General features: G+C 43.1%; 1 protein-coding gene across 1 annotated transcript in view; it reads right to left on the reverse strand.

Annotated features, from left to right (window-relative positions):
- The window catches only part of LOC130276965 (solute carrier family 22 member 6-B-like), an 87,268-nt gene extending 65,641 nt beyond the window's left edge, over nt 1-21,627 (reverse strand). The window contains exons 1-2 of the mRNA XM_056527048.1: nt 20,810-21,627; nt 11,863-11,966 (exon numbers count right to left, since the gene is read on the reverse strand). Of these exons, the coding sequence (XP_056383023.1) occupies nt 11,863-11,966; nt 20,810-21,091 (386 nt within the window). The 5' untranslated portion in view covers nt 21,092-21,627. The remainder of the gene's footprint in view (nt 1-11,862; nt 11,967-20,809) is intronic.
- Between the last annotated feature and the right edge of the window lie 290 nt (nt 21,628-21,917).

Below are 21,917 nucleotides of genomic sequence, written 5' to 3' on the forward strand. Positions count from 1 at the left end.
AGTGTAAATGATGGAAATAAAATCTAACTTTTGTTTACAAATTAGACATTCTTATAATATGTCATTTGATGCCTTTTGGTGATTTTTCCATCTTTCCTTGCCTTTTTTATGCACATTAATACAAATTTTTACCTGGGGTGCCCAAACTTTTGATCCCCACTGTATGTCAGGAGGGTAAATTGGTACCCTGTAAATTCCACCTTTTTTTTTTATCAAGAAGGAAACATGTTTATAGCAATAGAGTTCTCCCCAGTCACATTCCGTTTTCATATGGTTTATGCATTTCTGCACAGTGTGACAGCTCTTGTAAGATGGCTCAGTGTATACATCACACCTGAGCTGTCTCTGTGAACAAGCTGACATGGGGAAAAACAGAGGAAGGGATGAATTGATTATGGAAAAGAAGACCTGGTGCAGAATACACAATGAAGGCAGAACACTCAGCCCCCCAAAATCTGATGTTACATGGGTGAATGTAAGGGGACTTCTTCTATTATACAAATGTCATTTGTACAGAAGGTCTCTGTGGGCCATGTTCATATGCTTGTTTCTGTATTTGTACATTTAAAGGGTGAGGAGGTTGAGAAAACGGTGGAACGTTAAAGGGGTACTCCACTGGAAAACATTTTCTTTTAAATCAACTGGTGCCAGAAAGTTAAACAGATTTGCAAATTACTTCTATTAAAAACTCTCAATCCTATCAGCTGCTGTATAATACATAGGAAGTTCTTTTCTTTTTGAATTTCCTTTCTGCCTGACCACAAGTGCTCTCTGCTGACACCTCTGTCCATGTCAGGAACTGTCCAGAGTAGGAGCAAATCCCCATAGCAAACCTCTGTTGCTCTGGACAGTTCCTGACATGGACAGAGGTATCATCAGAGAGCACTGTGGTCAGGCAGAAAGGAAATTCAAAAAGAAATAAAATTCCTGTGTTTTATACAGCAGCTGATAAGTACTGGAAGGATTGGGATTTTTGAATAGAAGTAATTTGCAAATCTGTTTAACTTTCTGGCACCAGTTGATTTAAAAGAAAATGTTTTCCAGTGGAGTACCCCTTTAATGCTGCAGGGGATCAGCAGTGCAGTGCGATGAAACTCAATGAAGAGGATGAAGAAGCTGGTATGTAACTTACACAAAGACTACATCTAACTCTGGCGTGAAGTGAGCTTGTCATCACAGATTCTCAGTGTGTACCCACTTAGGAGGTACTGTATTATTTCGGCTCAGATGATAGCACTTTTTGTCTTCTATTTAGTCAGCTATGTATATTATAACAGTAGATCACACAGTGCAGAAGCAATAAAGTTAATAGAATGCTGTTCGTGCAATGCTAAGAGGCCTCTATGTGCTTGGTACTTATGGGGATTCTGGGGCTGAAATATTTTGCAGATTTGATGAAGGTGTGGTGGTGACTGAAAATGAGTTTCAATGGGATATTATGATAAATAATATGGAATATCTGATTGAAGGGGTACTCCACTGGCCCGTGTGAAAGTAAATGTTCCAAACGTGGTTTTCGCTCTGCGGGGGTTGGGCACGCCCCCTTGTTACATCATGGCCACACCCCCTGAATGCAAATCTATGCAATCAGGGAGCGTGGCCGTGATGTCACAAGGGGGTGTAGCCGACCTCCGCAGCGCGAAAAAAGCGTTCGGAACATTTAGTTCCACACTGGCCAGTGGAGAACCCCTTTAAGAGCACTATGGGCAACATAAGTGAGGATAATGTGACAGACACATATGGTGGAAGGCTGGCCCTTGGACAGTAGCTGAAACCTTAAAGATTTGGTTGGCACTCAATAGACTCTGTGGCTGTACACTAAATTAAAGTCGGCTGAATATGTTTTTTCAGACAACAACTATAGGGATGAGGGAATCAAATCTGAGGAATTCGAATACGTTACGAATTTCAGGAAAAATTTGATTCGCAACGAATGCGAATATCGCCGCGATTCTATTACGCAAATTGCTTCATTAAACTCCATTTAGTGTAGTCCAGGCTCCAGGGCATCTAAAATGACGGATCCACATCTGAGGACATGGTGCAAGGAATCCTGGGAAGGCTGGAACAAGGGTAGGCGGGATGACCCTGAATCACATGCAAGATGCAGCCTATCAGCAGCCAGTCACCCCTGTGATATCACAGCCCTATAAAATTGGCAGCCATATTGTGGCCAGTCACTTTATCCTTACACTTCAAAGAGATAGATAGCGACAGACAGCACTGTGTGTTGCACAGAAAAGCTTTTTCCAGCAGCGATTCACCTCCAGCGTTCTGTTGCACAGAGAGAGGGACAGAGAGCAGTGTGTGTTTCATAGAAAAGCATTCTTACTGCAGCGATTTACCTCCCAGTCACTGCCTACAGCGTTCTATTACAGAGAGCAGTGTGTTGCACAGAAGAACAGCAGCGGTTCAGCTCAAGCACAAATCCTGCCTAGAAGACTGATAGGGAAGGGAGTGAGATTGAGAGAGAAAGTGCAATTTTGGGTATAGTACACAGCAACTGTGTGCTGCAGCACTGTTGTGTACTGCTGGTGTTGTGCACAAATACTTTTCTAAACGAACTGTAGGGCATTTTTCTGCCCTCATAAGTGCATACCACATACGTACATCTAAGTGGTGTACTATTTTGTTCCTGTTAAAGTCTCAACGGCCTAGATACTCTGAAAGGACAGCCAAAAGTACACACCTGCTGCTGTTCTAGACAAATACTGTTAAGCATAGTGGAGTGCATTCTACTGCCCTCATAAGTGCATACCACATACGTACATCTAAGTGTTATACCATTTTGTACCTGATAAAGTCTTAAGGGCCTAATTACTGTAAAAGGCCAGCCAAAAGTACACACCTGCTGCTGTTCTAGACAAATACTGTTTTAAGCGTAGTGAAGCGTACTGTACTCCCCTCATATACGCACTAAGTATGTCAGGCAGAGAAGTGCCAGGATGTGCACAGAGGAGTGGTAGAGGCCTAAATTCATCAGGTGCAGGCAGAGTTTGCAGCAGACTAGGAGCATGTAACAGCAGGAGTCGCAGCGAGAGGCCCGATCTCCCAGTATCAGCTAGTGGTCTAGCAACCCATCTGCCATCATCGATTGGTTAACACAGTCATCCATTTCATCACAAGTGACATCTGATACCCCCAGTCAACAGTCGGTGGGTTCCTCAGACACAACCCTCAGTTGGCATGGCCTGGGATCAGTCCCTGTCCTCCCATTGCCTCTGTCCTATGCTGTTCCCTCCCTTACAGAAGTATCTTATGCTGTGGGTTCAGCTCCACTAAACAGTGAGGACGCTCTAATAGAGGACAGTCAGCAGCTACTGCCCAGCCAAGAAGTGGAGGGGACATCCGATGCTTCCTCCGCTAGGTGGGAAAGTAGTGAGGAGGAGAGTGACATGGGAGGTGGTGTTGCCAACGTTCAGGGTCCTGAAGCAGACATCGTTGAGGAACTTGAGGAGGACATCAGTGATGTGCAGACACTTGTTCATGATGATGAAGATGATCGCAATTGGGAGCGGGGTGCAGAAGGGCCCACATCATCATCAGGAGAAGAGGGCTGAAGGTTGCCAGTGAGGCGGCAGCTGAGCCAACAAGGTGGTAGCATGGTTGGCAGTCAGCATGGTGGCAGAAGTGGAAATTCTGGAGCCAAACATGCCCGGGGAGGTCACCTGCATCGCGGCAGCCTACCTTCCCGGGAGGTAGTGGAACAGGGGTTCCTGGAGAAAGCAGCAGTAGCAGTCAATTAGTGCGGACTGTTAATGGGAACATCAGCTACTCGTCGGTATGGAAGTTTTTCATCAAGCATCCGGGGGAGGTTAGCATAGCCAGCCACATGCAAGATGTGTCGGCAGAAGGGGAAACGTGGCCAGGGTCCCAATATTGGCACCACAGCCCTGCATCAACATAAGCTGTGCCACCATAAAGCAGCCTAGGAGAACCGTGGCTCCGATGTGGGGGTCGTGCCTGCTGCATCACCAAGTGGCACGCCGCTCCATGTTTCAGCCAGCCAAGGCTCCACCACCTCAGCCAAAGGGAGCTGTGTGTCATACCCTCCTTCTGTCGCTCCAGATGCTCCTGCTCCTCCTACTTTGAGTCAGTCATTTCGAGAGGATATCAATCGGCAAAGCCATGTCCAAGAGACAACAGTATGCGCCCACTCATCCAACGGCGCAGAAGCTGAATGTGCTCCTGTCCAAGTTGCTGGTGATGCAGTCCCTCCCTTTTCAAATGGTGGATTCTGCACCTTTCAGAGAACTGATGGCTTGTGTCGAGCCGAGGTGAAGAGTCCCAAGCCATCATTTCTTTGCAAAGAAGGCAGTACCAGGCCTGCACAATTTTTTGAAAGAGAAGGTGGGTCAGTCCTTGAGCCTGTCTGTGTGTGTAACAAAGTGCTCGGCAGCACCGACATCTGGAGCTGTAACTATGGTCAGGGACAATACATGTCCTTTATGGCCCACTGGGTGAATGTGGTTTCTGCACAGCCACAACAGCAACTTGGACAGGTCACGCTGCTTCCTCCTCCGCGCTCTCAGGCCGTTGGTCCTGTGACAGTGTGCGACCCTGCCTCCTCATCCTCCACCCAGCCTCCACTGCATGGACAAGTCTCAGTGCCCCTTCAACATACCATGTGCGCAGGGCACGACAGTGTCACGCTGTTCTTCATATGGTTTGCCTTGGCGAACGGAGTCACACAGGATGAACTGCTAAAAGTCATTCATAAAGAAATTGGAGCATGGCTTACTCCACGAAAACTGGAAATGGGAACCATGGTGACTGACAACGGGAAGAACATCTTGTCTGTGCTGCAACAAGGAAGGCTGAGCCATGCGCTCTGCATGGCACATGTGTTCAATCTAGTTGTCAAGCAGTTCCTGAAGGGTTCCCCCCCATTTGAAAGACATCCTAACAATGGGAAGGAAACTTTGCATGCACTTCAGCCACTTGTACACTGCAAAGCACAACCTCCTTGTGTCAGAACGGTATTCCCCAACATAGTCTGACTTGCGACATTCCACACGTTGGAATTCCACCCTCCATATGTTGGACTGACTATACAAACAGAGAAAAGCCATCACTGATTTCTTGATGATCCAAGTGGATAGGGGACTCCCCTGTGTAACTTCAATGTCAACCAGTGGCAGCTCATACGTGACACCTGCAGTTTGTTCAGGCCCTTTGAGGAAGCCACATTATTTGTCAGTCGCCAGGATTACGGGATGAACTACGTCATTCCACTGCTTTATTTCCTACAACACATGTTGGAAATGATGGCTGGTCAGGGCTGATTCTCCTCATGCTGCTGCCACCCCCACGCTGTGTCATTCAGCCACTATATGGTCTAGTCATGCTGCTGCCAGCTCCAGGCTGTGTCAATCAGCCATTATATGGTCTCCTCATACTGCCGCCAACTACAGGCTGTGTCATTCAGCCACTAAATGGTCTCCTCATGCTGCTGGGACATTACCTAAACATTTTTATGGTAGCACTAGCTACCATAAATCTTCAATTTAAAATTGAAAATTCATCTTTTAATTTTAGGGATTGTGAGGCCCTATGGTCTCCTCATGCTGCTGGGGCATTACCCAAACAATTTTATGGTAGCACTAGCTACCATAAATCTTCAATTAAAATTTAAAAATTCATCTTTTAATCTTAGGGATTGTGAGGCCTTATGGTCTCCTCATGTTGCTGGGACATTACCTAAATTTTAAAATTCATCTTTTAATCTTAATGATTGTGAGGCCCTATGGTCTCCTCATGCTGCCGCCAACTCCAGGCTGTGACATTCGGCCACTATATGGTCTCCTCATGCTGCTGGTACATTACCTAAAATTTTGATGGCAGCACTAGCTACCATAAATCTTAAATTTAAATTTGAAAATTCATCTTTTAATCTTAGGGATTGTGAGGCCCTTTGGTCTCCTCATGCTGCTGGGACCTTACCTAAACATTTTTATGGTAGCACTAGCTACCATAAATCTTCAATTAAAATTTAAAAATTCATCTTTTAATCTTAGGGATTGTGAGGCCTTATGGTCTCCTCATGTTCCTGGGACATTACCTAAACATTTTTATGGTAGCACTAGCTACCATAAATCTTCAATTTAAATGTAAAAATAAATCTTTTAATCTTAGGGATTGTGAGGCCTTATGTTCTCCTCATGCTGCCACCAACTCCAGGTTGTGTCATTCAGCCACTATATGGTCTCCTCATGCTGCTGGGACATTACCTAAACATTTTTTATGGTAGCACTAGCTACCATAAATCTTAAATTTAAATAGGAAAATTCATCTTTTTATCTTAGGGATTGTGAGGCCCTATGGTCTCTTCATGCTGCCACCAATTCCAGGCTGTGTCATTCTGCCAGAATATGGTCTCCTCATACTACTGCAGCCTCTGTCATTGTGCTGCCATGTGATATGTGACTCCTTGTTGGATTTGGTCTTTTGTAACCGCACATTTTAGTATTAAATCTTAAATTTAAAAAAATCGATTAAGCGATAACAATGAACAATAATTGATTAAATGAAACATTCGCACTTTCACAGTCAGGGGGGCGATGAGAGGCAGGGGCTGGAACAGGTAGCATCTAGCCAGCTCGATTTTAAGATACAAGTACGAGCTTTTTCACTGCAGCCACTTCTAGCTTTATGCGCCACTTATCCAATGGCACAGAAGCTGAATGTGCTCCTGTCCAAGTTGCTGGTACTGTAGTCCCTCCCTTTTCAAGTGGGGGTGGGCTGAGATGCAGGGGCTGGAACAGGTGGTAGCTATCCTCAGGGCAGACCGCCAGCTCGATGCTCACCAAAATGGATAAAATAAATTCAAAATGAAATAAAATAAAAATTACATTAAAAAATTGCCACATCCAGACACTCTACGGCAGTAAATAGCAATGCCTGTAATCTGCATGTCATTCTGAATAACAGTATTATTTCACGAACACAGCACACTTGTTATGCATGTTAGGACAAGGCAACATGTTCTACACCCCTATTGAGCCTCTCTGTAGGCCAGAAATAGCAATTTTTCATAGTGATTCACCACGAATAAATTTGGACCGAACCAAAATTTTTTGGCACAATTCGTTGAATCAGGCCTAATCAAATTTTAAAAAATTTGCTCATCTCTAAACAACATCTCCCCAGCCTCTTTTACACATGAACATTTGGCACAGTCAGTCATTCATGTTTCCTCTATGTGAAGGAGTGGGGTAAGCCACAGCCAGACTGCTCTTACTACGGCATATCCCTCCTAGAATAATAGGGTTGGGTGATCATGCACTGTAGACAGTCAGCCCAACTTGCAAAGTAGCAATCAGTCAGTCTTTATGGGGACATCATAACTGTCATTGATATGTAAATGTCACAAGTAGCGCTGCAGCCAGACGTGCTGGCTGCGAATGCGCTCCGGCCCCGTCCTCCCGTGCTGCTTCTGTTTGCATCGTGGGAGGCGCCCACATGCGAACACCGGGCTCTCACTCTCCTTTCCGCATCTCTGTCCCCTACACTGTTCCCTGCTGTCGGCACGTGTGCTCCTGCCTCCTAGGGTGCACAAGCGCCGGCTTCCTCAGATTTAAAGGGCCACAGCACCATTGATTGGTGCTTGTCTTGTCCTGTGTCTATTTAACCCCACACTTCCTTCCTATCCTTGCTGGATCTTTGAGCTCACTTGCCCTATAGAAAGCGTTCCAGTTGTGTGTTGTCTAACAGTGTTCCTGACCTCTTGCTCTGTGACCTGACCTTGCTAATGTGCCGCCTGCCCTCTGACCTCCTAGCTTTGTTCCTGACCACGCTCCTGTGCCGCCTGCCCTCACCTCTTGCCTGTCCAGACTACGAGTTTGCCTCATCTTACCTGTGCCACGTAACACCTCAGCAGCCTGTGTAGACGAGTCGTATGAGGGGTAGCAACCTGGGTGCCGCCTGCCACAGCAAGTCCATCCCGCTTTGCGGCGGGCTCTGGTGAAAACCAGCGGCACCTTAGACTCCGCTCCCTGGTACGGCCCACGCCATCATCCACACAGGTTCAGCGGATTCACAGCTCCACTGCCATTTCAGTAAAGTTATGGCTTCCTTCTGGTGGAGGCACCTTTAACCCCTTAAGGACTTAGGACGTACCTGTACGTCCTCAGCCCGCTCCCGGTGTTAAAAACGGGGTCACGCCGTGACCCTGCATCACACCGGGTTGGTCCCGGCTAATCACAGCCGGGACCCTGGGCTAACAGCGCGTGGTATCGATCGTTGTGCCACGCGCTGTTAACCCTTCAGACGCGGCGATCAAAGTGGACCGCCGCATCTGAAAATGAAAGTAAACGCTTCCCAGCAGCTCAGTCGGGCTGATCGGGACATCGCGATAAAATTGCGATGTTCCGATCAGCTGGGACGCAGGCGGAGGTCTCCTTACCTGTGTCCGCGGCGTCTGATCGGGGTTTGATTGCTCCAAGCCTGAACTACAGGCTTGAGCAATCGAGCCCCTATCTCGCTGATCCGTGCAGAGCTATGGCTCTGCAGGGATCAGCATAGGAGATCAGTGTGTGCAGTGCTATAGCTCCCTATGGGAGCTATAGCACTGCCAAAAAAAAGTGAAAAAAATAGTTAACAAAGGTCATTTAACCCCCTTCCCTAATAAAAGTTCAAATCACCCCCCTTTTCCCATAAAAAAAACTGTGTAAATAAAAATAAAAAATAAACATATGTGGTATTGCCACGTGCGTAAATGTCCGAACTATAAAAATATATAATTAATTTAACTGCATGGTCAATGGCGTATGCGCAAAAAAATTCCAAAGTACAAAATAACGTATTTTTGTTCGCTTTTTATATCATGAAAAAATGAATAAAAAGCGATCAAATTGAAATTGTACCGCTAAAAACATCAGATCACAACGCAAAAAATTAGCCCTCATAACGACACTTACGCAGAAAAATAAAAAAGTTATAGGGGTCAGAAGATGACAATTTTATACGTATAAATTTCCGTGCATGTAGTTATGATTTTTTCCAGAAGTACGACAAAATCAAACCGATATAAGTAGGGTATCATTTTAATCGTATGGACCTACAGAATACAGATCACGTGTCATTTTTACTGGAAAATGTATTGCATAGAAACGGAAGCACAATTTTGTCGCACAATGATTTTTTTTCCGTTTTGCTGTAGATTTTTGGGTAAAATGACTGATTTCACTGCAAAGTAGAATTGGTGGCACATAAAATAAGCCATCATATGGATTTTTAGGTGCAAAATTGAAAGGGGATTTTTAAAAGGTGACGAGGAAAAAACGAAAGTGCAAAAACCAAAAACCCCTCAGTCCTTAAGGGGTTAAAGGTTTATGTGAAAAAGCTATACATGCAACAAAATACCCATATCAGGGTGATGGGTATAGTAAGCAAAGGAACACCAACTGCCGCCACAATTTACCCTATATCTCCCCTGATTAAAACTTAACTTTTACTAAACCAGATTAAAAGGATGATATATATATATATATATATATATATATATATATATATATATGTTTATTGCAGTGTGTTTTTACTGTGGGGCTATTTGAAGCCTCCCAGCCACTATGTGGCCAGACTGTTATAGTTTAAACTTGCAGGCTGCAGAACTGCACAGTTGTAAATCACATCCCAGCAACACTGGACTTTAAAACAAAGACTGTCACAGCCCCCCTGACATGTTTCGCTCACACATGGAGCTTCTTCAGAGGTCTGGGCTGATGGCTGCCTCAAAATGGTTGCTACTCCTTTTATATCCTCCGGTCCAAGATGTCACTCTGGAGGTCAGTTTTGCATCCTCCAATAGATTGTTCTCATGAAACCATGTTGGAATTTTGATCCAATCGACCAACATCTCGTGGAGCTTGTGAGATGAAGACTACTGACATACGCACCTCAGGACAACCTAGCGCGTGCGCATTGAGGTGAGATGACGGGTGCACGCGCCGACAGCTGTCCCCGGAAGGGATTTCTGTAGGACGATGCAGTAAGATGTGCATGGGCACTGGATAATGTATGATAGGTAGTCTCCTTTTGTTGTTTTGTGAGCTGAAGCCCATTGGCCCTTCCTGTCAGATAGGTTCATGGAGGAATGATAGAATCTATTGGTAAGTTATGATGAGGTAATTATGAGGTGGCACTTATTGAAAGCTAATGAGTGCATGAGGGGCTAACTAGATTATATTGTTTGATTGGATCACGATTCCAACATGGTTTCATGTGAACAATCTATTGGAAGATGCAAAATTTACCTCCAGAGTGACATCATAGAACAGAGGATATAAAAGGAGTGGTGACCATTTTGAGGCAGCTATCAACCCAGACCTCTGAAGAAGCTCCATGTGTGAGCAAAACATGTCAGGAGGGCTGTGAACGTCTTTGTTTTAAAGTCCAGTGTTGTCGGGATGTGATTTACAACTTTGCAGTTCTACAGCCTGCAAGTTAAAACTATAACAGTGTGGCCACATAATGGCTGGGAGGCTTCAAATAGCCGCACAGTAATAACACTGTAATGACTGGTTCTGCCAGAACACGTAGGGTTAATGCTTTCTAGCCCTTTTGTTTATTTTGGTTGCTGGGAGGACACCTCTGTGCTCCTGGGTGTGGTTGAGCTTGCTGAGCCAATTAGAATCCTCCTGATTCGAGCTCAGGAATATTTAAGGAGGCCTTTTCCAATCATTCCCTGCTTGTGATAGTTCTTGAACTGACCTAGCAACCTCTTACTCTACTGTTTATTCTGGTTTTCTGGGACTCCCGGCTCGGCTTTTTGACTTCTCTTTGTAACTCCATTATTGTACTTTGTTCCCTCTTGACTTGGACTCTGCTCATCGCCTACGCATTAGTGTGTGCGCGTGTTTAGGTTATTTTCTGTTAGTTTGTGTGCCTCCTGACTGCTCCTGACCTTTGTCTGTTTTTTTTGTAGTTTATTGTGTTGACTGTGACTGCAATCACTTACATAGGAAGGGACTGGCACCGTGGTTACGGACCCATTGTCTAGGGTGGGTACATAAGTAGGCAGGGACAGAGGCTGCGGGCGAGTTCAAGGTTGCCCTCTTTCCCTGCCCAGACGTGACAAACCCACTGCTGTTTGAACATGTCTCACACGCCTGGCAATAGGAGTTGTTTTTAATATCAATATATATATATCATTCTTTCAATCTGGTTTAGTAAAAGTTAAGTTTTAATCAGGGGAGAAATAGGGTACATTGTGATGGTGGCAGTTGGTGTTCCTATGTGAAAAACCTGCCACAACTTGTAGATGTCTGGCAACAGGGGGGGTTACACCTATATTTTATTTCAGAAGGTTGGAGGGTATGTCACCATATATATTAGCATAATACAAAGTAACATATATTTTATTGTTTAACTGTTGTGAGACTGGTGAATGGTGATTGGGGATAGCTATATTTCCCCTCACACAAGGTAAATGTCCCCTTTAAGGGGCCTACCTTAGAACTTAAACTCTCATCAGAGGTTTCTCACAGCCTCACAGTGCAGACTTGACTACACCGTTTTTCAAGTACTAATCAGCCTCAGCACCTGTGCTGACTTGAGGCTTACCTAAAAACTGGACTGGCCCAGGAAGAATATAAAAGGCCCAACAACCAAACCTTCCTTTAAGCACATCCAAGCCCAATAACAGGACTCACCCAGCTTTTCCTGTATGGGATATTCACTTTTGAAAACCTGGTGACCATATACCCACAGGTACCTTGAAAAATATAGCAATCCCTGACCACCATTCCTATCACTTACACAGTTCATTGTAAATAAATAGGTTTGATAATATTGAATCTCATTTTAAAGTTTCACAATATAATATCCAAGCTACACAATTTGTTGCAATCATGTCCACTTCACCTGTCTGCAAGAGGTCCATATAACATTGCACCGAATAACACTCCTGCCATGTAAATGGACTGTGCCAGTTCCTTCATCCATTCTCGTTCACAAACCAAATCCCACTGTTTGAAAGAAGAAAAAGTTTTAGGGGGGGGGGGGGGGGGTGGTAGGAAATTTATCAATGCTTGTGTCTTTTCCTTTTCATAAGAAAAGATGCAAATGTTTGCACAAATTTTTTGCCAAAACCTACAAAAAAAACATTGATAATTTCCCCTCTTAGTTTGACATAGTTACATAGTAAGGTTGAAAAAAGACAAGAGTCCATCGAGTTCAACCTATAGCCCTACTGTGTTAATCCAGAGGTGGTAACATAGTAACATAGTTCATGAGGTTGAAAAAAGACCAGAGTCCATCAAGTTCAACCTATATCCCTAATGAGTCCCTACTGAGTTGATCCAGAGGAAGGCAAAAAACCCTCATACTAGAGGTAAAAATTCCTTCCCGACTCCAAATATGGGAGTTAGAATAAATCCCTGGATCAACGCTCTGTCCCTATGAATCAAGTATACATAACCAACAATGTTATTACTCTCCAAGAATGCATCCAGACCCGTTTTGAACTCTTTTACAGAGTTTACCATGAGCACCTCCTCAGGCAGAGAATTCCACAGTCTCACTGCTCTTGCAGTAAAGAACCCCTGTCTGTGCTGGTGTAGAAACCTTCTTTCCTCTAGACGTAGAGGATGCTCCCTTGTTATAGACACAGTCCTGGGTATAAATAGATCATGGGAGAGATCTCTGTACTGTCCCCTGATATATTTATACATAATTATTAGGTCTCCCCTAAGCCTTCTTTTTTCTAAACTAAATAACCCTAATTCTGATAATCTTTCTGGGTACTGTAGTCCTCCCTTTCCCTGTATTACTCTGATTGCCCGTCTTTGAACCCTCTCCAGCTCCACTATATCTTTCTTGTACACTGGTGCCCAGTACTGTACACAGTATTCTATGTGTGGTCTGACACAGTGACTGTACAGCGGTAGAATTATTTCCTTCTCGTGGGCATCTATGCCCCTATTGATGCACCCCATGATTTTATTAGCCTTGGCAGCAGCTGCCCGACACTGGTCACTACAGCTAAATTTACTGTTAACTAAGACTCCTAAGTCCTTTTCCATGTCAGTCGTCCCAAGTGTTCTCCCATTTAATACATAACCCCAGCCCGGATTTTTCCTCCCCATGTGCATTACCTTACATTTATTAGTGTTGAACCTCATTTGCCACTTCCCAGCCCAAACCTCCAACCTATCCGGATCCATTTGTAACAGTGCACTGTCCTCTATAGTGTTTACCGCTTTACAGAGTTTAGTATCATCTGCAAAGATTGCTACTTTACTATTCAACCCCTCCACAAGGTCATTAATAAATATATTAAACAGAACAGGACCCAAGACGGACCCCTGTGGTACCCCAATAGTAACAGTCACCCAATCAGAATAAGTACCATTAATAACCACCCTCTGTTTCCTATCAGTGAGCCAGTTACTTACGCACTTACACACATTCTCCCCTAGCCCCATCATTCTCATTTTATGCACCAACCTTTTATGAGGCACCGTATCAAGTGCTTTGGAAAAATCCAGATATACGACATCCAGCGATTTCCCCTGGTCCAGTCTGGAGCTCACCTCCTCATAGAAGCTGATCAGGTTAGTATGACAGGACCGATCCCTCATAAACCCATGCTGATATGGGGTCATACGTTTATTTTTATTAAGATACTCCAAAATAGCATCTCTTAGAAAACCCTCAAACAATTTACATACAACGGAGGTTAAACTAACAGGTCTATAATTCCCGGGGTCCCCTTTTGTTCCCTTTTTAAATATTGGTACCACATTTGCTATGCGCCAGTCCTGGGGAACAGTCCCTGTCACTATAGAGTCCCTGAATATAAAAAATAGGGGTCTGTCTATAACATTACTTAATTCCTTTAGAACACGGGGGTGAATGCCATCTGGACCTGGTGATTTGTCTGTTTTGATTTTTTGTAGGCGGCACTGTACTTCTTCCTGGGTTAGACAGGTGACCTGTACTGGGGATTTTACCTTATCACACTGTATTTCACCTGGCATTTCCTTTTCCTCGGTGAACACAGTGGAGAAGAATGTGTTTAATATATTTGCTTTTTCCTGATCCCCGTTTATAATTTCTTCTTCACCATTTTTAACCCCTTAAAGACGCAGGACGTATATTTACGTCCTGCGCCAGCTCCCGCGATATGAAGCGGGATCGCGCCGCGATCCCGCATCATATCGCGTCGGTCCCGGCGCTCATCAACGGCCGGGATCCGCAGCTAATACCACACATCGCCGATCACGGCAATGTGCGGTATTAACCCTTTAGAAGCGGCGGTCAAAGCTGACCACCGCTTCTAAAGTGAAAGTGAAAGTGACCTGGCTGCTCAGTCGGGCTGTTCGGGACCGCCGTGGTGAAATCGCGGCATCCCGAACAGCTGACAGGACACCGGGAGGGCCCTTACCTGCCTCCTCGGTGTCCGATCGGCGAATGACTGCTCCGTGCCTGAGATCCAGGCAGGAGCAGTCAAGCGCCGATAACACTGATCACAGGCGTGTTAATACACGCCTGTGATCTGTGTAAAAGATCAGTGTGTGCAGTGTTATAGGTCCCTATGGGACCTATAACACTGCAAAAAAAATGTAAAAAAAGTGTTAATAAAGGTCATTTAACCCCTTCCCTAATAAAAGTTTGAATCACCCCCCTTTTCCCATAAAAAAAATAAAACAGTGTAAAAAATAAATAAATAAACATATGTGGTATCGCCGTGTGCGTAACGCCGTGTGCGTAAATGTCCAAAATATAAAAATATATCATTAATTAAACCACACGGTCAATGGCGTACGCGCGAAAAAATTCCAAAGTCCAAAAAAGCGTATTTTGGTCACTTTTTATACCATTAAAAAATGAATAAAAAGTGATCAAAAAGTCTGATCAAAACAAAAATCGTACCGATAAAAACTTCAGATCACGGCACAAAAAATGAGCCCTTATACTGCCCTGTACGTGGAAAAATAAAAAGTTATAGGGGTCAGAAGAGGACATTTTTAAACGTATACATTTTCCTGCATGTAGTTATGATTTTTTCCAGAAGTGCGACAAAATCAAACCTATATAAGTAGGGTATCATTTTAGCTGTATGGACCTACAGAATAATGATAAGGTGTAATTTTTAACGAAATATGCACTGCGTAGAAAGTGAAGCCCTCAAAAGTTACAAAATGGCGTTTTTTCTTCGATTTTGTCGCACAATGATTTTTTTTCCGTTTCGTCGTGCATTTTTGGGTAAAATGACTAATATCACTGCAAAGTAGAATTGGCGATGCAAAAAATAAGCCATAATATGGATTTTTAGGTGGAAAATTGAAAGGGTTATGATTTTTAAAAGGTAAGGAGGAAAAAACGAAAGTGCAAAAACGGAAAAACCCTGAGTCCTTAAGGGGTTAAGGTACCCACACTTTCATTGTTGACCTTTTTGCTATTTATATAGTTAAAGAACATATTAGGGTTAGTTTTACTCTCTTTGGCAAGGAGTCTTTCTCTCTATATTTTTGTGGCTTTTATCAGTTTTTTACATATTTTACTCTATAGCTTTTTAATGCTTCTTCACTGTTGTCCTGTTTTAGTATTTTAAATGCTTTATTTTTGTCCTTTATTGCCCCTTTAATGTTTTTATTTATGCATATTGGTTTTCTTTTATTTCTGACCCTTTTATTCCCCTAAGGTATATATTTATTACAGTAATAATTTAAGATATCTTTAAAAGTCTCCCAATTAGTGTCAGTATTCTTGTTTTTGAGGACAATATCCCATTTTATATTGTTAAGGGCTTCTCTGAGCTGATCAAACTTTGCCTTCCTAAAGTTCATTGTTATTGTGGCCCCTCGAGAGATTCCCTTATTGAAGAATAAGTTATAATGTATTATATTATGATCACTATTTCCCAGGTGTCCTTTTACCTGCACATTACTTACTCTGTCAGGTCTGTTGGTTAATATTAAGTCTGGTAGGGCGCCCCCTCTAGTCGGGCTCTGCACCATTTGGGACAGATAATTGTCTTTAGTTATAGTCAGAAACCTCCTTCCTACACCAGCTTCTGAGCCACTTGTTTACCTCCCTGATCTCCCGCTGCCTCTCTGCTGTGGCTCGTGGTACAGGCAATATTTCAGAAAATATTACCTTGGAGGTCCTTGCCTTAAGCTTGTGGCCTAAGTCCCTGAAATCATTTTTTAGGACACTCCACCTACCTATTACTTTGTCATTGGTGCCAATATGTACCATGACTGCTGGGTCTTCTTCAGCCCCACTCAGCAACCTGTCAACCTGATCTGCGATGTGCCGAACTCGAGCGCCCGGAAGACAACATACTGTTCAGCGATCCTGGTCTTTGTGACAGATCGCCCTGTCTGTCCCCCTAATAATTGAGTCCCCCACTACCAGTACCTTTCTGATCTGCCCTGCACTCCTCCCTCCCTCCTTACTGGAGCAGACACCCCCCTGGCAGTCAGAGGCAGAGTCCTGCTGCAGTTCTGCTAGCTCTGAAAACCCTCCATGAGGCTGATGCCAATTGCCCCACGAGAGGAAAACATTTTCCCGACTCCAATATGGCGATCAGAATAAATCCCTGGACCAACTTCTATCTCCATAAATCTACTATCCATAACCTGTAATGTTATTACTCTCTAGAAAAACATCCAGGCCCCCCCTTGAACTTATCAGACATCACCACATCATGTGGCAGAGAGTTCCATAGTCTCACTGCTCTTACAGTAAAGAATCCCTGTCTGTGATGATGGTGAAGCCTTCTTTCCTCTAGACGTAGAGGATGCCCCCTTGTCATAGTTACCAGCCTAGGTATAAAATTATATTTGGCTTTTTGCTTTTTTGGTAAATTTATCCCCAGTGAAATAGAGTAGAGCTGCTTCTGACATTTAAATTGATTTACACATTGTGACACTTTAGGTTTTCACTCCAATATCCCATGTCAAAAAATAATACATAGGTAAGAAGACAATGACTGCTAACATATTCCTTATTCTAGCATGAATAAGCATCTTCCTGCTATCATGTGTATCCATTCTGTATTAACAGTGTCCAGCCCTCCTAGTTCAAAAGAAACTTAAGGGATGGGAGAAATCTAATACTAACATATAATAGAAACCCCACAAAGTTGTCCAAAGCATGATGTTAACTCCCCATCAAATTAAAAAGTATTGTCAGTAGTTGTATTAATAGTAGAGTCAATTTGTTTGGTGCCGTATGTAATTTTTCTTTATATGATTTACTTATGTTGTATGGATTTTTTTTTTACAGAAATAATATTAATTATATTTAGCACTGCATAGCATAAGGCTATCATCATGACCGCCATTGACCGAGCAGTTTAATTAATGATATATTTTTATAATTCGGACATTTCCACACGCGGTGATACCATATATGTTTATTTTTATTTTAATTTACACTGTGTTTTTTTTTATTGGAAAAGGGGGGTGATTCAAACTTTTAATAGGGGAGGAGTTAAATGATCTTTATTCGCTTTTTTTTCCCACTTTTTTTTTGCAGTGTTATAGGTCCCATAGGGACCTATAGCACTGCACACACTGATCTACTATGTTGATCACTGGTTTCTCATAAGAAACCAGTGATCAACGATTCTGCCGCATGACTGCTCAGGCCTGGATCTCAGGCACTGAGCAGTCATTCGGCGATCGGACAGCGAGGAGGCAGGAAGGGGCCCTCCCGCTGTCCTGTCAGCTGTTCGGGATGCCGCGACTAGCCGCGGCTATCCCGAACAGCCCGACTGAGCTAGCTGGGAACTTTCACTTTCACTTTTAGCCGGGCGGCTCAGCTCTGAGCGCGCGGCTAAAGGGTTAATAGCGCGCGGGGCGGCGATCGGCGCTGCGCGCTATTAGAGGCGGGTCCCGGCTTCACTATGACGCCGGGCCCGCCGTGATATGACGCGGGGTTACTGTGTAACCCCGCGTTATATCAGAAGAGCAGGACCAAGGACGTACCGGTACGTCCTTGGTCCTTAAGGGGTTAAAGGGGTACTCCGGTGGAAAACATTTTGTTTTTAAATAACTGGTGCCAGAAAGTTATACAGATTTGTAAATTACTTCTTTTAAAAATTCTTAATCCTTCCAGTACTTATCAGCTGCTGTATGCTCCAGAGGAAGTTCTTTTCTTTTTTAATTTCTTTTCTGTCTGACCACAGTGCTCTCTGCTGACACTTCTGTCCATGTACGGAACTGTCCAGAGCAGCAGAAAATCCTCAAAGCAAACCTCTCCTGCTCTGGGCAGTTCCTGGCATTGACAGAGGTGTCAGCAGAGAGCACTGTGGTCAGACTGAAAAGAAATTCAAAAAGAAAAGAACTTCCTCTGGAGCATACAGCAACTGAGAAGCACTGGAAGGATTAAGATTTTTAAATAGAAGAAATTTACAAATCTGCTTAACTTTCTGCCACCAGAGGATTAAAAAAAAAATGTTTTCCACTGGAGTACCCCTTTAAAGTGCACTTTTTATTTCTATTGTATATAGTTATCAACTATTCAGGATAAGCTGTCATGTGTGTGTACCTGAGGTGTTGCTCTATTGGTGACTTATGTACAATGGGCATTTCCCTTCTGCAGGCTCCAACTATTTAGCTGCCCAGGACCTAGTAGGTGTAGATTACTGCTATGATGTTTGCCATACACTGTAGAGAATAACCCCCCCCCCCCCCATGATTCTAATGCACATCCGAAGAAGTGACAGCAGCATGGAAGACATTATACGGTAGTATAAAATAGAGCAGTGAAGTGAAAAAGCATTGATTTTTTTTTTATATTTACTTGTACTGATGCATAATGCAAAGTTGAATGGTTAGTCACCATTTAAATAATTGTGCATCCACATAAAGTGTTGCTGTTCCCTTAGGCCTCATGGGGGCCCAGGAGTGAGTGGCTAGATTGCTACCTATGGCTTTTTAACCCGTATATTTACTCGAATAGAAATATTATATGGGAATACAGACCTCTAGATACACATATGGTGGTGTTCTGTATGAAAATCAATGATAGATAGTAGAATATAAATGACAGTGTGATACTTAATGTATATAACCATAAATAAATATAGATAAAATAATTAGATATAGAATAATGCAGGCTAAGTGAAAGTATTAATAATGATATAAATTTTAATTATTAAATATAAAATGTGTGGCTGTGCAGGGCCCTTGCACAGACCGCACCATCAATACAAATATTGATTAAACTAAAAAACATAAAAAATAGAATTGGATTATAAAATTAGATATTTAAATATACACTGATATATATATATATTACTAGAAGTATGAGATGATCTTTCCCCAATGATAGCAGCTTGAAAAAATGGATACATCAATGCTCAATGTGTAAATGGAGGAGTTATGGTACTCAAAATGAAGTTCAAGTTCTATACAATATATAAGAGCTCTTCCGCTGTATCTTTGAAGGTTTTATAACTAGTGTAATTGAAGTTCAAGTGCTATACAGTACATAATATATATCCTCCGCTGTATCCGTTAGGACTTTGTGAACAGTTACTTGTAGCAAGATACTGGTAGCTAGTGCAGCAGATGTATCAAAATGAAATTTTAAGTTATTGGTGCACGGCACCGCTCACCGCTTCTGCTGATGCACTCCGATATTCGATGCAGTCTTTCTCCTTCCCGGGCTGGTACAGCTCGGCAGCTGGCCTGATGGAAGAGCCTGGGATCTCCCTGCGCTGGCTCTGGAACCAGAAACCGGGAGCTGGTAAATGCCGTGGAGCCGGTGTGGTGCGCTGGGGGGGAAGCTGCACTTTGGTGGTCTGGAGGCTGGCACAGATCTGCGTCTGGCCCGTATGTGGTAACGGCGAGTGTAGGTGAGCGGTGGATGCACTGGGAGGCAAGTGGAGCCGCGTCCTCGTGTAAAATGCGTGCTCCTGGACTGAGCAGTGGTCACAAAATTGGGAGGTTCCAGCAGTTGCGATTACATTTTAGCTGGTTGGAGGTGGACTGAGTATCTCCAAGGTGGGTATAATGCCAAACGCGTTTCAGGGTGTCCCCTTCTTCAGTGGCTGTATTCTTCATAGTGTGAGCCCCCCACCTCCATTTAATTTTTACCCCTATATTTACTCCACTGTGTAAACATTAACTCCTCTAATTTAAAACTATGTCCTCTTAATATAGAGGATGCGAAACACGTCAGACTTTCCCATCTGTATTGTGACTCCTTGCCAAGAAAAATAAAGCAAGTTTTAACTGCACTTCCAGTGCCAGACATCATCTTCTTTGGTTTGCACTAGTGAAGCTGGGGCTGGATCGGTGGGTCATCCGGTGGATGAGCGGACAGAGCTACATTTCTGCACACAATAGGACATAGTTTTAAATAAGAGGGGTAAATGTTTAAAAGTAATATCAGAAAGTGTTACTTTACTGAGATAGTAGAGGATGAATGGAATAGGTATAAGGCTATCCTTGATACAAAATAAGGCCAAGGACTACTGATAGTATTAAGGCTTATTGGACAGAGTAGATGGATCAAATGGTTCTTATCTTCTGATACATATAGGAGTTGAAAAGCCATAAGTAGAATTCTAGCCTCTCACTCTTGGGCCCCCATGAGGTATAAGGAACAGCAGCATTTTTTGTGGATTCAATGGGATTTAAATGATCACGATTGAACTTTGCATTAATCATCAGTTCGAGTGATTATAAACAAAATGTTATGTATCTTATTAGAAAAAAAAATAGCTTTTTTACTTCACGTCAGGGTTCTTTCCTCCCACCCCAAACCTATTGCTTATTCAGAAAAGTTGCTAAACCCATCTTGAATTCCTGCACATAAAATTCTGTGAAAAAAGGTATGTATCACTTACCTCACTGATGATGGTAGAAGTATATAAACTCAAGTTATATTCTCTCTCCCCTTGTTTGCATGGTTCGGTGTCATTTGCCAGCAGTGAAATGAATCGAGTACATGGATCTTTTGGTACAAGTGTAAGATTAGATTGGCAGTGATAAGGTGGCACTGCAGCTGTAAAAATTTGCATCACATTGTGTGTGGCAATGAAGAAAAGGGGAGCAGATAGAACAGACACAGTGATAGACTGGAAGGGAGAAAACAGACTGTCCTTCTCCAGAGCATCTGGCACTGCCATGACAAAATAAAATGGATGGATTGTTATTCTGCCCTTCTGAGATTTTTCTCAAATGGATTTTTCTCTCATGTATTGAAAGTTTTAAAGTTTCAGAGTACAGAGGGCAAAGTGGTCTCTAATGACATTGAGACGGTCCTTCAAAAACTTCCAAGAATCACTTCCAATACTGCTGACAGAGCTTTAGAAATGAGACCAATTTCTAATGGTTGGGTACTTCCAAAGGAACACTACAGCATTATTATAGGAGAGTGTCTGGTCTTCAAAACAATTGAGTTCAAACAGTGCAACCTGGCAGTCTTTGGATATGACTATAATCCAATGAAAGGTCTTTAATTTATAGATCAATATTGTCTACTAGTAGAAAAAAACTCTTTTTCTTGATGTAATAGAATTGACTACAAATGCTGGGGAATCAGCCCTACCTCAAATGATTGCGCTTTTCTCCAAAAAATTTTGGCAGCCAGAGACAGAAAATGTATCCAAATGAAGGAGGATGGTTGACTCTCTAGTGTATGGAAGTATTTTCCAAGGATGAGCTTTCCCACTAATGTAGCTGGAAAATGAAAGACTTTGGTCAAGTGTGAACTGTCCCAGACAGTAAGCATGACTTAGCAACTAGTTATAAATGTTAAAGATTCACGTCATTGTGAAAGAAACCCTAACCAGGTTTATATTCAGTAATATCTCCACAATGAAAGCCAAACTCCACACGCACGTATTTCAACTACACAGACAAAACAAAAATAGCAAATAAAATGAGAGGGAATAAAGGATAAGGGGGAAAATGGAGGGAGAAGGGACCACAAAATAAAGTACCTTGCAAATA

The sequence above is a fragment of the Hyla sarda genome, chromosome 6 (genome assembly GCF_029499605.1).
Source record: "Hyla sarda isolate aHylSar1 chromosome 6, aHylSar1.hap1, whole genome shotgun sequence".
NCBI lineage: Eukaryota > Metazoa > Chordata > Amphibia > Anura > Hylidae > Hyla > Hyla sarda.